At 35.3% G+C, this 18,492-nt stretch overlaps 1 protein-coding gene across 2 annotated transcripts in view; it reads right to left on the bottom strand.

Annotated features, from left to right (window-relative positions):
• LOC135075248 (lissencephaly-1 homolog) overlaps positions 1-18,221 on the bottom strand; it is a 52,487-nt gene extending 34,266 nt beyond the window's left edge. The window contains exons 1-2 of one of the 2 annotated variants that reach the window (XM_063969626.1): positions 18,059-18,221; positions 11,681-11,820 (exon numbers count right to left, since the gene is read on the bottom strand). In XM_063969626.1, the coding sequence (XP_063825696.1) occupies positions 11,681-11,718 (38 nt within the window). In that variant the 5' untranslated portion in view covers positions 11,719-11,820; positions 18,059-18,221. Of the gene's footprint in view, positions 1-11,680; positions 11,821-17,614; positions 17,786-18,058 lie in introns of those variants that run through there. The other variant, XM_063969625.1, reaches the window with a different exon arrangement.
• Between the last annotated feature and the right edge of the window lie 271 nt (positions 18,222-18,492).

Here is an 18,492-nt window from a genome sequence, read left to right as displayed (position 1 = left end):
CGTATTTACTAGAACAGATCCACACACTAGGTATTTTACAGTACTAAGTGGCACCTATTCCAATTTTTAAAATACTTGATCCACCTAGTATTTTTTAAATTACACGATTTCCGACCCTACCATCAAAGTAATAGAGGTTATTATTGCATAATCCGTAGTCGTGTATTACGCGCACCGCGTATTTCTCGCTAAGTATTTTTTAAATTACACGATTTCCGACCCTACCATCAAAGTAATAGAGGTTATTATTGCATAATCCGTAGTCGTGTATTACGCGCACCGCGTATTTCTCGCTAAGCTTATGTGCTAGAGATGGGTTATACTAGGTAAATTTGATACTAGGTGCACTTGTTCCTAGTATTTATTAATACTCGATCCAAATACCTATTCCACCTAGTACGTAGTAATTTAGCATACTTGACGCGACTAGTGCGGACTAATCCACGTAATATGACTTTAAAATACAATTTTCTTTTGAAAAGATACAACCGTAGTATGAATAATGCAATTTGAAATTGAATAATAATTCCTCCCTTCATACTTCAACAGGCTTTGGACTGTCAACTTAAAAGTTGGCGTATTTAAAAGATATCAATTTCATAAAAATATTTACATATTTTTTCTTATTTACATGAATGTGGTTTGACTACGTTTGTGTGCGTTTGCTTCGTCGCGCTCAAATTTGTTTGGTCAGACAGAGACGGAGTGAATCTCTACGTTCGCACATAAGCTTAGCGAGAAATACTAGGTGCGCGTAATACACGACTACGGATTACGCAATAATAACCTTTATTACTTTGATGGTAGGGTCGGAAATCGTGTAATTTATAAAATACTAGGTGGATCAAGTATTTTAAAAATTGGAATAGGTGCCGCCTAGTACTGTAAAATACCTGGTGTGTGGATCTGTTCTAGTAAATACGTCTCATCTCTATTATGTGCGAACGTAGAGATTCACTCCGTCTCTGTCTGACAAACAAATTTGAGCGCAGGCAGGTGTGAGATAGGAATAGGTGTTTGATGTATTACGTAATTTAAACTCTATTTGTACACAGGTAAGGTTTTGAATATTTTAATTTTTGTTCTCTCTCATCCAGCTCACTCCTTGTTGCTAGCCGGTAAAAAACCAGTTTTTATTCTTCCGACAGGTTTGTTTTGGTTTGTTGTCACGCGTCCGTGATAATTGCATAAATAAAAAATAGAAAAAATTATGTAAATATTTTTATAAAATTGATATCTTTTAAATACGCCAACTTTTAAGTTGACAGTCCTAAGCCTGTTGAAGTATGAAGGGAGGATATCAATCAATCAACAACCAGCAAAAACATTATTATTCAATTTCAAATTGCATTATTAATACTACGAGTGGATCTTTTCAAAGAAAATTGTATTTTAAAGTCATAATACGTGGATTAGTCCGCACTAGTCGCGTCAAGTATGGTAAATTACTACGTACTAAGTGGAACAGGTATTTGGATCACGTATTAATAAATACTTGGAATAGGTGCACCTAGTATCAAATTTACCTAGTATAACCCATCTCTACCATGTACTGCCACACATACCACCACAATGGGGACCGACGAAGCGTAATCTGTACCCGACTACGCCAGAAAGAGGGTTATTTATTAATATTATAATCCCTTTTTAACCCCTTTTTAATATACAAGAGGCTTTTGAATATTAGTAATATGTATGTATAAAAAGCGATCATTATCCATCTTTTTGGCGAACAATGATAAACATTACTAACTGCTAGGACACTAAATATTGCTTCAAAATTAACATGAGTAAGAATAAGGAGGTCATCCTTTGTACGTACATTCTGTAGTAGGTACCTAATATAGCTAGAAATATCTTTAGTTAGATGAACAGTCATGCATTTGACTTTACTTGTTCAAACTGTTATAATGAGTAATTAATCAAAGTTTAATTATAGTTAGTTATGTTACTTAACTAAATATTGGACCTCTCTCAAAATCCTGTTACGGAACAAAACATACATACAGGTGTAAGAGACCTCGCGATTGGTTTATAATGAATGAAATTGATATTCATAAAGTAGGTAAATGGAGATAATAAAAACTAGACAACGCGGAAGGAAGTTAATCGTTAAACACGGTTACACAAACAAACATAAGTGCAGTGAAGACCGACGTCTAACACGGCTACATTTATGGATGATATTGATGTTCGAAATCTAGTTATTTGCCGACTATTATTACATTAGCTCAAAAAGTATAGGTACGCAAGTTTAATTTAATTAAGAATTATTACGAATAATCTAAACTACAGAAGTAAAATTACACAATAGATCAATACTGTGAAAAGTATTTTAAGCCATCACTTTCATAAAAGCAGTGCTAACAATTGCAACATCGCTTCAACCTTGTCGCCTTTAAACATATTTTCAATTAGCCAAATTCAGAAGCTGAAAAAATTGGATTGTTTCTAGTTGATGAGTGAGTACTGAAGGTATAATTTTTTGCGAACTAGTTGTTTGCTCATCCAGTAGTCAATTCCGTTTTCATTTTCTGTTTTAAAAATGCCCAATATTTACAGTGAGTTTTATTTACGAATTAAAGACAAAAGTAACTATAAAATGGAATCGGTAAAACTGGGTCAAGTGCAACTTGTGCTCACTCTCAGTGTTTCAAACGAATTCATTAATAATGATGGCCGAAACGCGCATTGTCCGTAAATAATGTGTTGTTTTCGAATTTGAACTCTTTTATGTGTTGCCGACGCACAGTAGTTTGATTTTAAAAATAGGTGGACATACGATCGAAAGTCATAATTTCACCGAAACAAAAATTGTTTTGGATAGCATTTTGAATGCTGATCAACATTTGTCATTATGCATTTTTCGATAAAACGAGCCTTTCATGCTTAAAAAAAATATGAAAAGAAAATTTGTATGGAGAAAAATCTTTTTTAACTTTTTTCTGGCTACTGTTGCAAACTGTAGCGGTCAAACCTTATGTAGTCGTAAGTACCTATGGTGCCTAACATTACTACATAAATACTTTTTGCGGGCACGCGCGGCCAAGCGAGTAATGGACATGCAAAATTTTAAATATTTTTATTTATTAATTATTGATTTTAATGCACTTAAAGTAATTATTAATAGATAAATATACTTAGTCTAACTTAATACAGCCCCCTATTACCTCATTTCACGCTAAAACCTTTCAAACTAGAACCTAAGTTTGTAGGTACTAGCAGGCCTCCGTCACTCGCCTATGCCGGCCGAGATAATTACCTACAGCGCGCGACAACTTCAAGTTGCAAATCAGTCATGGCCTCCACGCGCCTGTGTACACACGCGTACCTATACTCGCTCAGTCGATCATCGTCGCAATCAAGGTTTATTGTTCCAACAGCACTGTTATTCGTCTTTATAATGGAAAATCGTATATTTAGAAATAATAATTAACTGTAGTAATTTAAATAATTAAAAATAACAGCATTTTTTTTTAAATAAAATTGAAATACTTATGGCAAAAAGCTATAGCAAAAACATTATTTTAGCTAATAAAACATTAACTTTACTTCACCGTGTCTATTTTCCGACACTACACCTTTTAAAACTGTTTGTCCAATTTCGAATTATCGCAACACTGAAGTTTATTATTAGGTACTTTGGAGATGGTACGAAATACAAACACCACTAGATTAACGTTTACTAATCGTAAATACAATAATTGCTTCTTAAAATTAAGTTTTGATTTATTTTACTTTGCTCATACAACCCTGACGCTTGAGCGGTGACGTAGATCAATTCTAAACACAAAAAAAATGCACTCTTGTGAGCGTAGTAGTAAGGTGCGATTTCGAATGCACCATGTGCGTTGGATATTTTGCATTATTATTATTACCGTTAAAATGTCGGCATCTGATCCTACACAAAGGAGTGCAATTTCTGTTGCTACTATTATGTATTCTGTGGTACTAGGCAGTCTAAGTTGTTTTTATTGTCATTATAATATTCACTACTGGTCTACTGGTTATCGTGTAAGATAGATTAGGTAGGTATCAACCCTTTACCTAGGTATATACCTACTTCTTGGCACTTATAATACCGACATACATGATTAAAAAAAGTCTTCAAGCAAGAACCCTTGACTTCAATGCTTATGAAAGATTTTTTAACTTTCTAGAGTAGTCCTGAATAGATCCTTAAATCATTTTGACTGTCATAATCGATTACAGTAGGTAGTGGGTTCAGTAAGGGTTTCAAACCATATAGTAAACAATACATTTTTATGGCTCTCCATTCAGTTAGTCAAATAATTCCATCATAAATGGAAATATCCGTAACCCTCTTCTACACATTATTCATCATCCATCATCATTTCAACCATAGAACGTCCACTGCTGAACATAGGCCTCCCCCAATGATTTCCACAATGGCCGCTTGGTGGTGCCCTGCATCCAGCGCCTTCCTGCTACCTTTATGAGGTCGTCGGTCCACCTTGTGGGTAGACGTCCTACGCTGCGCTTTCCGGTACGTGGCCTCCACTCCAGAATCTTGCTGCCCCATCGGCCATTAGTTCTGCGTACTATGTGCCCTGCCCATTGTCACTTTAGCTTGCTAATCCGTTGGGCTATGTCAACAACTTTGGTTCGTTTACGGATCTCCTCCTCATTTCTGATTCGATCTTGTAAAGAAACACCGAGCATAGCCCTCTCCATAGCACGTTGTGCAATTTTGAGCTTATTTATAAGGCCTATATTGAGAGGTCACGTTTCCGAGCCCAGTAGCGGCGTAAGGGGGGGGCGGTGGGGGCGGTCCGCCCCGGGTGCCAAGCATCAGGGGGTGACACAAGTCGCGCAGATTAGTACTCACTGGCGCATCTGCATGGCAAATCTACGATCTATGTCATGATAGGGGGGGGGGGGTGCGATTGTCTTTCAATCTTCGAATCGGTAGGTAACCCCAAAATCCTGGGGGGACCAGGGGGTGTCTTAGGACTTATGACGGGGGGGGAGGGGGTGATCGCCCCGGGTGCCAACCCATGCTACGCCGCCACTGTCCGAGCCGTATTGCCACACATTATTGCAGATCCATTATGTACACCTCTCCTATAGTTTTATATGCCAGCTAACGTACACAAAAACTGCTGTTACATGGTGCAGATAATGTGATAACATTTTGGTGTACTGCAAACCTGCCTATTGGATTCTTTCGGAAAAAGTAAGTATGTGAGTGACTTTGATTATTTTAAACACTCTGATCAAAATAAGTGAATAGGCTAAAATATCTTTTTTTGATTGTTTTTCGAACGAAGATAATAATTGAAGACATGAATGGAAGAAGGTGATAAATGTCGGATTTCAGGTTTTTCTCAGTTCGATGATTGGGTAAAGGTATGCTTTATGCTTTATGTTTGAGGCTGCTTATAAAGGTGTTATGTACGATATCTTTTTAGACGAAGGGAAAGAAACTTACACATCTTTAAAGGAGCCAAAAAAAAAGAATATTTTTGCGAAAGTATAAGACTATTCAACAGAAGAACTGGAAATTACAGTTCCGCTACCTACTGTAATCGATTATGACAGTCAAAATGATTTAAGGATCTATTCAGGACTACTCTAGAAAGTTAAAAAATCTTTCATAAGCATTGAAGTCAAGGGTTCTTGCTTGAAGACTTTTTTTAATCATGTATGTCGGTATTATAAGTGCCAAGAAGTAGGTATATACCTAGGTAAAGGGTTGATACCTACCTAATCTATCTTACACGATAACCAGTAGACCAGTAGTGAATATTATAATGACAATAAAAACAACTTAGACTGCCTAGTACCTACAAACTTAGGTTCTAGTTTGAAAGGTTTTAGCGTGAAATGAGGTAATAGGGGGCTGTATTAAGTTAGACTAAGTATATTTATCTATTAATAATTACTTTAAGTGCATTAAAATCAATAATTAATAAATAAAAATATTTAAAATTTTGCATGTCCATTACTCGCTTGGCCGCGCGTGCCCGCAAAAAGTATTTATGTAGTAATGTTAGGCACCATAGGTACTTACGACTACATAAGGTTTGACCGCTACAGTTTGCAACAGTAGCCAGAAAAAAGTTAAAAAAGATTTTTCTCCATACAAATTTTCTTGTCATATTTTTTTTAAGCATGAAAGGCTCGTTTTATCGAAAAATGCATAATGACAAATGTTGATCAGCATTCAAAATGCTATCCAAAACAATTTTTGTTTCGGTGAAATTATGACTTTCGATCGTATGTCCACCTTTTTTTAAAATCAAACTACTGTGCGACGATGCGTTTTTAGACTTTCAATTATTTATTATTGCACCGTACAAACTCACTAACATTATTGTTCGTTGCACCTCTATCAACAAACGTAATCAATCAGAAAAGTTGATCTAAGTACCCTGATTTTCCACAGCAGATATTTTACGTGCTGTGGCGCCGTTTGTACGACTTCACTAATTTCAGAGAAGAGTCAACCTACGAGGGGCGGCTGATAATTCCGCGGCCTAAGGTACTTAGCGATGAGTAATTAGCATGTTACTCATGTCACTAGTTGCGACACTCAGTAGTATTATAAAAAGCAATCACTAATTAAGTTTGCACTGATAGTTCGATTTCTATCGAACAAATGACATCACCATGTCCGCCAAATCTGGAGATTTGCGGAATTTCGACACCGCGCGCCGCGGACATAATTCCTCGTAAAGAAGGAAAATAGACCGAAAGACATTTTTGAAGAGATGTCATTGGTTCTTCAGGATTCTGGACCTTCATATACCATGGTTAAAAAATGGGCCCGACTATTTCAACACGGACGAGAGACCTGTGAAAACGACCCCCGCCCTGTCACGATACTGAGTGAAGGAAACGTTCAAAAGTCGAAAAAATCGTTCCGGCTGACCAAAGAATTAAATCGTGGCAGATAGCTGAAGAATATTTCTTTATGTTCGCGAGGCTATTGTACAGAAATGACGTGGGAAACTGACACGCGGATTGATCTTTCGGCAAGACAACGCGCCCGTTCACGCCGCACGAGTTGCGAGGCCAAGCCCTGAAAGACACCGGGTTCTCAGAGATTGGCCACCCACCATATAGCCAAGACCTATTACCTAGCGATATTTTCCTGTTTTTCGATTTGAAAAAGGACTTACGGGGCCGGAGATATGCAGATGACAACGAAATTAAAGCTGCGGTTGGTCGTCATTTTAAAAAAAAATTTTTTGGGTGGGTAAAAGGCATTGTATGCTAGATTTAAGAAATGTATTTCTTTTGAGGGAGATTATATTACAAAATAAAAAATAGAAACCATTTATTTTATTTCATTAAGAGCCATTTTACATTTTCGTGCGAATTTCTAAGATTTTGGAAGCATGAATTACTATCTTAAGCAACACCCAGAGATTATTTAATAACTGCGAAAGATAGGTCGATCCTTGGTGTTGACCATTAATGAAACGGATTTACTAAAACTCTTTTGCTTAATTCTCAGTGCCCCATCTCCCAAAACCATTTTACGGAAAAATTGCCGCAGACTCTATTTCAAAGTCCTGTATCTATTATTTATGCTCATATAATAAGCTTAGAAATATATAGTAATCATCAAACATATATTCTTGTAGTCCATTAATGAAATAGATTCTTGAATTTCATTACCATTATTGAGTAAAATCTAAAAATAATTTGGCAAATTTGAAGATTAACGTCACATTTTGATCGTGGTTTTTAGTTTAAAAACACAGCAATAACTGCAATAAAAGTATCCCAAAATGAAGAATATTCATTGTAGTATTGATTTCTACAGTTATTGTTTTAATATTAGTAACCACTTTGTCAAAATATTGATGTGAATATCAGTATAAATTACAATGCACAAGCCGACATCGATTAGTATGGCGCGAGCGCCCGTCAAGGCAGGACCTGTGTCACTTTTCCCGCCATGACGTTTACGTGCGTTCGTGTCGTGAAGCGGTGATTTATACGGCGACCAAATACATTTGATACTATGCCGAGTGGTCCCTGTTTCGAGTCGGCCGTTTGGTGTAGTGGTTTGAAACGGACTAATTTGTTTGTTTGGAGGCAATAGGCTCCGAAAAAAAATTATTTCACGATTAGAATTCAAAATGTTTTCGTATTTTATGTAGGCTATAAAATATTTTTAAAAAGTTTAGTCCAAAATCTTTAATAAATTGGACGTTTAATAAATAAATTTGATAACACATTATTTTTTTTTGTTTCCAGTACGATTTTAGTACTAGTTTTTCAGAAATTCTATGATTTAACTAAAGTTTTTATATTTTATGCATATTTATTAACTTCTAAAATATATTATATTCTATTGATAGATGACGTGCTTCGTATTTTATTAAAATTATTACCTGACTAGGTTCTATAGGTGTAGAATGTTATTTTGGAGATAACTTGCTTCCATAGAGATATTTTATAGAGATGCTTAGTAATGCGCTGAGTTCGAAACTCAGTGTCGCATTAGGAATTCACACACACAAAGTCAAAATATGTGCTCATTATCCACTGCGGTATTAGTATTTAATGTTCGAATAATCTTTAGTACTATGCAAGCAATGTAAACTGTTTACATTATGTCGTCGCTGCTGTCATTATTGCTTTCACAAGCAATATGTTCTGTTTTTGGGCATATTGTTGCGACACCGGCTCCGCTCCCTTGTCACATCTCCCTTTAGTTTCTGTAATCTGTGCTTGCATCGAGGTTGATATCAATTAAAATTAAATATTCCTTAGTGCTTTTGATTTAAATTATTTTTTTATTTTGACACGTGTTTGAAAAATCAAGGTCAGATCGCAATAAAATAACAAGTGAAAACGTAACATTGATGAGGTAATTCCATTAGAAAGTAGGTATGTATTCATTCCTAGGATTCCCCTAACACCATCAAATTCAAGAGAATTCAAGGGAGTGCAGTTTCCCATCTCATGCTTAGGGGCCACGGTTTAAAATAGCGTGGTTGCATAGAGCAACTACGTGCGCTGCTCATACTAATTTTCGATACAAAAGCAAGTGTTGGCGCCCTCACGAGTTTTAGCGGAGTGCCATATGGTAGCGGGAGTAGACTTAAGGGAAATCTATGCTTCTCCGACAGCCAGTTGTATGTAGCATGCTCCAGAGTATGCGCACAATTCTGGTCGATGCTAGGGATGGATAAGCGTCGCTGTCGCTGGCGACAGGGTCTTCTGGTTCAGGGTTCATGGCGTAGGTCTCAGGCAAAATTAAATCCACTCGTAGAGAATAATAGGCTAGATGTCAAAATTTCAATTATTTGTCCGTCAGACAGTTATTTAGAAAATATTACTCATATTTTTTATTTTCTTTCATAATGAAATAATAACAGTGCTACATCGAGTTGAAATGGCGCGATACGTCACGTTTGAGTAGAATTTTTACTCAAAAGTGACGTCACGCGACATTTCAACTCAATACAATACTATTAAAAAATATGTCTCCAAAATTTTTTAATTATCTCTCTGACGGACTAAACAGAATTTCGATTTCATTACCCAGTCATCATCCCTATTACACACAGCACTAGAGTCGTATCGGAACTGAGTGAACCAACGGTTTTGCGATAGGAACGTCCGACCCGAGTGATAGTACTGCTGTACTGTAAAGTTTCATCAAAATCTGTTCAGTAGTTTTTGCGTGAAAGAGTAACAAACATCCAGACATCCACACAAACGTTCGTATTTATAATATTAGTAAGACTAGTAAGATTTAAGATAGTTAGATGAATTATTTTAGTTATTTGTTTAATAATAATAATATTTATTTATTTATTTATTTCTTAGCTCTGTCTGATAATGGATCTGGAGGAGTTGCAATGGCCACCTCCATTGCAACTCCGTAACAAAACAATAGAACCCTATGGTCCAAACTCCATAGGCTATGGAGTTTGGGCTTGTGTGATTTGCTTTGAAGAATACTTCGTCCCTAAATAATATCCAGGGTCCGATGATGGAGCTGTAAGGGGGCAAATTTTTTTTTCACTATGTCACTGTCTTTATTTTTTACCTTTAGCCCGACCAGGAACATAAAAACCCTGGCATAGAGGCGCGTTAATTGCATTTGATAGTGCAACACTGAGTACAGTCGTACCTGTGTTAAATTAATAGGCTAATTTTATGTATCAGGATTCAGGATTACGGGCTAATTTGATATTTTCATAAATTAACGAAAAAAGATTATACATATAGGTAACTTGGTCTAAATAAATTAAATGAAACCATCAATCGAGCTAGTAGGATTTATTTTATTATTCATCAATAATCAAATTCAGAACTTGAATATTGAACTGCAATGTCTGCTCATGAACGCTTCAAACTCGGTACTTCTTTCCCAATTCCATAAAATTCAACACTTTCAAAGTGACAAAAATCTTTAAAATAGGTAGTTGAAACAAACCACAGCTAATTTTCATAGTGGACTATACTATACGATAAACATGTCAGTCAATTTGACAACCTTTGTCGGAAACATTATTCAATGAAAATATTGTCCGAACCCTTAGTACTTCTCTTAGACAAATAATTTAACACATTGTGAACCAGTTTTCTTTCACGACTATAAAAAGTTTTTAGCAATTTAATTCCCAAATCCATTGCACACATTTAAAATAAAGTTTGTTTACACTTTGACAGCAATAGACAGTTTATTATTGACATGCAAGGTGACATGTCAATGAAGTTTTCAGTTACTGTTGCCATTAAAAGAAATTAGTACCATTAGTTTTCCGCAACATGGCGAGGCTTTTTATGTTCCTGGTCGGGCTATAATATATATTTTACATATTATACCTATACGTGTTTCATTTATTAATCGAAATATAAAAATCTTTGAAAGACTAAATACCTAAACTCTATTAAAATTTTAAATTAATTATTCATGTTTTAATAAGTTTTAAGACTTGATATAAGAAAAAAGAATAACTTATATCAAGTCTTAATACGGTCACGGCTCAAGATTTTTTTGTCCATTTCGGCGTTCTTTTTACTCTTTTGTCTTTGCGTTGACAGTTTGTAGCTAAATTCGCGCGGAATATTTTTGTGAAATGGCTCTTAAGTACCTTAGGCCGCGGAATTATCAGCCGGCCCTCGTACATTACGGTTAAGCTTGAATAGGGATGTTTCCTAGGTAAAAAGGCAAGAGTTTTAATTATTCCGTCAGTTAGCTTATAACAACAGTAAACATGCAAAATCATTGTTTTTTCATTAGTTTTCGTTGACTGTACTTAGTGCAAAAGCCGAAAAAATATGATATTAAATTAATTTAAATCGGGGGCGTCGACCACGGGTGCGTCGAACATTGGGGGACTCGGCCACGGACCCTTCTTTTTTATATGTATAGGACGAAGTCCAGTGCAGTTAAGCTAGATCTCAATATTTTTACCTCAGATTTTAGACGAGAACATTAAGTTAAATAATTTAATAGACCCAGTTTTTAGTCTTCAGGAGAACATGGGCTCAGAGTAGAGCCCTGTTGATCCAAAAATAAGGTCTTCACGTTTTTAACTCTCAAGCGGTCAATGGTAGTAGAGTAACCACATTATTTTGAACTTTAATAATGTCCAAAAAAAAAGGAAATAAAGTTTCTTGTCCAATTAAGGGTTAGCATACCGACAGAATGGCAGTTCTTTGCTTGATATGTAGCTTTACTTACAGCTCCTCTCGTTGCCGTTGTGACAACACCATTTTCATCGTGGTCGGATGGCGCTGAGGCGGCGGTCCCTTAAGTTCACTGCACTAGAGTCTTACAACTTCACGCGGGCGACGGCGGGTGTGCCGTTGCCATTCTCACACCTATGGACAAAAAGAAAAAATAGAAAATTTACAGTTGTGAGCAACATCTAGCACAAGACAACAAGGTCTATTATTGATAATAATTACACATACACAAATCCCAATTTTGTTAGATTCTGCCACAGAGAAATTTACGGGTATAGCAGACTTGACAACACATTACTTTTAAGTTAATGTGACAAACTTTAGTAAAAAATAATGCTCAGTCAGAAAAGAGAAAAGCTGGACTGTCATAGGTCTCGAACTGTCGACCTGTCATTGGCCTTTGATCGCACCAGCGATGGCGATCTGCACGCGTTGGTGTGATTGAAGCTTAAAACAATCACATAGTGACAAATATCTTCAACAACATACCATATATTCCTAAATTTATACATAATGAGTGAATCCATGTATCATAGCAACTTGGTTTTATAATTCTAGCAAACTTTACACTTTAAAACTTACAGTTTACTAATCATCACTTATTATGTAATGGTAGGTATAATGTGATCAGTTCATTTATATTTTTTTCCATAACATATAGGATGTTTGGACTTATTTGCTTTGATATTGTAGGTATATGGCTTATATGCAAAATTATTACACTACAGAGTTGTTGTCTATCAATCTCTAGGTTCAACTTATTTGGCTTGCACTTGGATTTGGTTTTGTTTGAATTGAACCTGTGAAAGCCCTAGTTGCATGCAAAAAAAGTGATATGACAATAATAAATGACTATTTTAACACTGCAGTACACGCGCCCCTTTTTTACACGAATACACACGCGGCCTACTCTGGTAAGCCAATTTAAAATCACTGTAAATCAGTTTGTAAGCAATTTATGAATAGAATTAATATGTAAATGATAAAAGTGTTTATTATAGTTATTTTATAAACAAAGTTTCTTTATATAACTATTTGGGATCAAACATTATAAACAGATTTAAAAGTTGTAAATTTTTTGGACCAAAATTGCACTCTGAGACCAATGTTAAGAGCCATTTTACATTTTCGTGCAAATTTCTAAGATTTTGGAAGCATGAATTACTATCTTAAGCAACACCCAGAGATTATTTAATTACTGCGAAAGATAGTTCAATCCTTGTTGTTGACCAATAATGTAACGGATTTACTAAAACTCTTTTGATTAATTCTCAGTGCCCCATCTCCCACAACCATTTTACGGAAAAATTGCCGCAGACTCAATTTCAAAGTCCTGTATCTATTATTTATGCTCGTATAATAAGCTTAAAAATATATAGAAATCATCGGACATATATTCTTGTAGTCCAATAATCAAACGGATTCTTGAATTTCATTACCATTATTGAGTAAAATCTAAAAATATTTTGACAAATTTTTAAGATTTACGTCACATTTTGATCGTGATTTTTGGTTTTAATACAAAGCAATAACAGCAATAAAAGTATCCCAAAATAAAGAATATTCATTGGAGAATTGATTTCCACAGTTATTGTTTAAATATTAGTAACTACTTTGTCAAAATATTGATGTGAATATCAGTATAAATTACAATGCGGAAGCCGACATTGATTAGTACGGCGCGAGCGCCCGTCAAGGCAGGACCTGTGTCATTTTTCCCGCCATGACGTTTACGTGTGTTCGTGTCATGAAGCGGAGATTTATACGGCGACCAAATACTTTTGATACTATGCCGGGAGGTCCGTTTTGAGTCGGCCGTTTGGTGGTTCGAAACGGACTAATATGCCGAGAGGTCCCGGGTTCGATTCCCGGCCGAGCAGAAATTGAAATGATGAAATTTAATTTCTTTGACGGGACTGGGAGTAACTATGTATTTATGTATGAATTTAATTTAATAAATAAATTATAAAAAAGGTTGTAAGTACATAGTATATCCATTAAGCTAGCACCCTTAACACAAGCATATTAGTTGCTTATTTTGGGACTAGATGGCATTGTGAAATTGTCCAAAGATTTGTTTATTTATTTATCCGCTTTGAGTTTTGTTTCGTGAAGAAGAAAAAGAACCGTTTTGTTTCGAGAGGGAAGTTTTGTTGTTAAATCAATAGTAATAAAAGAGGAAAGATTTGATTATTTGTTTGTTTGAAGGCAATAGGCTCCGAAAAGAAATTCTTTCACTAAATGTTTCCTATGTTGGCTATAAAATATTTTCAAAAACTTTACTCCAAAATCTTCGATAATCGGTCGTTTAATAAATAAATTAGATAACATATTAATATTTTTTTATTGTTTCCAGTACGATTTCAGTACTAGTTTTTAGAAATTCTATTATTTAACTATTTAAAGTGTTATTTTATGCATAATTTATTAACTTCTAAAATATATTCCCTATTGATAGATGACGTGCTTCGTATTTGGTTAAAAAGGTGTAGAATGTTATTTTGAAGATAACTTGCTTCCATAGAGATATAGAAAGATGCTAAGTAATGCGCTGAGTTCGAAACTCAGTGTCAAAGAAATCAAAATATGTGCTCATTATCCACTGCGGTATCAGTATTCAACGTTCGAATAATCTTTAGTAGTATGCAAGCAATGTAAACTGTTTACATTATAACGTCGCTGCTGTCATCATTGCTTTCACAAGCAATATGTTCTGTTTTTGGGCATATTGTTGCGACACCGGCTCCGCCCCCTTATCACATTTCCCTTTAGTTTCTGTGATCTGTGCTTGCTTCGAAGTTGATATCAATTAAATATTCCTTAGTGCTTTTGATTTAAATTATTTTTTTTATTTTGACACGTGTTTGAAAAATCAAGAAATAGTCAATAATACAACAAATGAAAACGAAACATTGCATTGCAAGTTGCAATGTTTCAATATTGATGAGGAGATTCCATTGGAAAGTCTATATTCATTCCTAGGATTCCCCTAACACCATCAAATTCAAGAGAATTCTAGAGAGTGCAGTTTCCCATCTCATGCTTAGGGGCCACGGTTTAAAATAGCGTGGTTGCATAAAGCCTGCAACGGGCAACCGCGTGCGCTGCTCATACTAATTTTCGATACAAAAACAAGTGTTGGCTCACGAGTTTTAGCGGAGTTCCATGTGGTAGCGGGAGTAGACTTAAGGGAAATCTATGCTTCTCCGACGGCCAGTTGTAAGTTGTATGCTCCAGAGTGTGCACACAATAGCCTGGTGATTTTAGCACCCGAAGGAAATGTTTCAATTTTGTTGTAGAAAGATATCATAATTTTGTAAGTATTCAGATATTTAAACATACCTAATAATTTGTAGGTTTTATATTAAAAAATATTATCATATAACAAAATTAATAATTTCTTAGAATAATTTAATTTTATTAGAACCAGTTTCAACTTCTTCGCGGAAAAAGTCGCGGGCAAAAAGCTAGTATGAAATATGTAGTATTGCCCGCGGCTTTACTCGCGTGAAATTTAGTTTGCTACAGATCGTCATAAATTTATATTGTTATTCTGGTCGACGCCAGGGATGGATGAGCGTCGCTGTCGCTGGCGACAGGGTCTTCTGGTTAAGGGTTCATGACGTAGTTCTCAGGCAAAATGAAATCCACTCATAGAAATTAATAAACTTAGTGTATTCACGAGAATAATTACACACAGCACTAGAGTCGTATCGGAACTGAGTGAACCAACGGTCTTGCGATAGGAACGTCCGACCCGAGTGATAGTTGAACACAAACTGCCTAGTACTGCTGTACTGTACTGTAAAGCTTCATCAAAATTTGTTCAGTAGTTTTTGCGTGAAAGAGTAACAAACATCGAAACATCCATACAAACTTTCGTATTTATAATATTAGTAAGACTAGTAAAAAGAAAGATAGTAAGATGAATTTATTTTAGGTGTTTGTTAAATAATAATAATATTTATTTATTTCTTAGCTCTGTCTGATAATGGATCTGGAGGAGTTGCAATGGCCACCTCCATTGCAACTCCATAACAAAACAATAGAACCCTATGGAGTTTGGGCTTGTGTAATTCGCCTTGACGAATACTTCGTCTAGGTAAATGATATCCAGGGTCCGATGATGGAGCTGCAAGGGGGCAGATTTTTTTTCACTATGTGACTGTCTTTATTTTGTACTTAATATAATATATTTTACATATTATACCTATTCGTGTTTCATTATTAATCGAAATAAGTATAAAAATCTTTAAAAGACTAAATAAACTCTATTAAAATTTTAAATTAATTTATCATGTTTTAATACCTTATTCTACCTTAAAATTAATAACTTATATCAAGTCTTAATACGGTCACGGCTCAAGATTTTTTTGTCCATTTCGGCGTTCTTTTTACTCTTTTGTCGTTGCGTTGACAGTTTGTAGCTAAATTCGCGCGGAATATTTTTGTGAAATGGCTCTTAACAAAAAAAAATTACTGAAAAAATATGATTAGTTTTTTATCTGTCATAGTATTCATGACTTTCTACTGCCTGGTACACGGAGTAAATCCATTTCTTGCAAGTCTTTCATGATTTTTTTGTCGAGTGATTTCGGGCTTTTGAGTAGACCCGCAGTTTTGACGGCCAATTTTAGAAAAGTGCGCAGAATCTAGCGACCTAAGCTTTACTGGCTTTCTGACAAATTTAGTAAACGAGGCTTTCCTGGAATGCCAGCTCTCTGGCGCAAGTTTTCAAAAAGTTATAGCGTAAAATGTTACCCTGGCCTACTATACTAGTCCGCGCGTGTACTTTAGTGTTAAGCTTTTAAAAAGCATTTTACATGTTCCAGTATACTTTTAACCCTATCAGTCATTCAAGACAGAAAGCCAGGACTGTCTTTAACCTATTAGGGGCCCTGGGCATTTAAGGATTAAGGGGGGCCCTTATCATCTGGAAAAAGGTCTTATTAGTAGATGGGGGCCCCCTCGGTCGCGGGGCCCTGGGCACGTGCCCCAAGTGCCCAGTGGGAAAGAGGGGCCTGCAGAAAGCAGCAGTGAAAGAAATTTGGTCACTATCGGCAACCTCTTTTTGTAGACTTAGGCTGGGTTGCACCATCTTACTTTGACTTTAACAATCATCAAAAATGTGTCAAACCATACAAAATACACTGGTTATCGTAATATTTACGGTCAAAGGTAGGTGGTGTAATGTACCACTCAGCCTTATTATTTTATATGTATTGATGTGAGCTAAGAAAATTCAACTTTATTAGACCATTTTCTTATCTTGTTTATCTATTATTTCCTTTACAAATTGATGCTTTAATGAATTATCATAAGTCATGTTATTTTATATTTAACAAAAAAATGCTACTAATAAATATCATCTAAAGTTAACATGATATCTTATTTGAGAGGTTTCTTTTAATTTAAAGTTTGCTATTAAACATGTAATTTAAGCCCATCAAAACTATTATGGCTTCAGTTCAAGGGCAGCTATATTTTGACAGGTGCTGCAAATGAAGTCCTACTAGTGCTTGTTGAGCTTTCTTTTGTTCTTTGCAATGATTAAACTAATTTATAACATACCAAGAAACTTATTTTAGTCGATTTTGTTTACAAATTTTATGGCAGACAGAATGTTTGTATTCGTAGGTTGCACATTTTAAAATCTGTGTGTTATGCCTCGTGAGGATATTATTGGTTTTTATGTAACCTATTTACTAGAAGAGTAAAATATTGTTGTTAGTAATGTCTATGAAGGAGGGTAATCTAGGGAAATATTGACCCCATTTCTATGTTTCTCCACCATCTATAAACTCTGAATACAAAAAATTAAATAGAATACGTATAGATGCGTGATATTCTTTCTTAGACGCACTGAAACCTACCCAAACGAAACTGCGGTCTACGGCTAGTTCACAAATAAAAAACTGACACCACTAACCTTTACTTCGTAGTAAAACTGGTGTAAGGGATTATTTTTGAAGTTTTAAATTCATTTACAAGTATCTTTAAAAATCTAAAGAAAAGATTTTACATGTGCAGAAGACAACATCGTTTTGAAAAAATCATGCGCAAAAATAATAAAACCGAGCACTGCAGTAAAATGAGTCAGAAATCAAACGTCAAATCCAATAGGGTTACTGTCAGTTTGCCACATCAACGTAACGTTAAAAAAATCTGCTTTATTCAGGGGGCTGCCTCTAAGACCCTCATCAAAATTAATTCAAAGAATTTACTAGCCGCTAGGTCTTCAAGTTATGAACAAATAATCTAAAAGAACGGCCATATTGAACATCTGAAAAGAACCGAGGAATTTGCCCCTAAAATTCTCTAAAATAACTCTTTACATCAAATACAAATGTAAAAATGCATGTAGTGTACTTACAAATCACAAATTTACACAAAAAATTGCACTTTAGTTCGATAAAAATAACACACACGAGACAAACACAATCCACACAAGACTCGAGGCAGAAAACCGTTTTCGTTGCAATGGCTCAATCATACTCGACAAGCAGTTTCGATTTTTTTGCTTCCTTTCTAAGTTTACAGCGCCATCTCTACTGAAATGTGTAAAACGATAAATATTTCGTCAAAAACTTGTAACACCAAGAACAAAGGGAGATGCAGATAGTGACATTCGAATATATGAAAAGGATAGCAATATGTAAGTGTTGCCATATTGATAATGTTGTGTCAAGTATTTTACCGGTCTTTTTGTGTAAATAGTGATGTTCCTAGTACTTCTGTATTGGAACAGGTATTTAAATTTACGTATCAAGTGATATTATTATAAGAGGAGTATCTTCGAAGGAGACG

The sequence above is a fragment of the Ostrinia nubilalis genome, chromosome 10 (assembly GCF_963855985.1).
Source record: "Ostrinia nubilalis chromosome 10, ilOstNubi1.1, whole genome shotgun sequence".
Lineage (NCBI taxonomy): Eukaryota > Metazoa > Arthropoda > Insecta > Lepidoptera > Crambidae > Ostrinia > Ostrinia nubilalis.
Note: the sequence above shows the minus strand (reverse complement) of the source record. Positions and strands in the feature narration are given on the sequence as shown.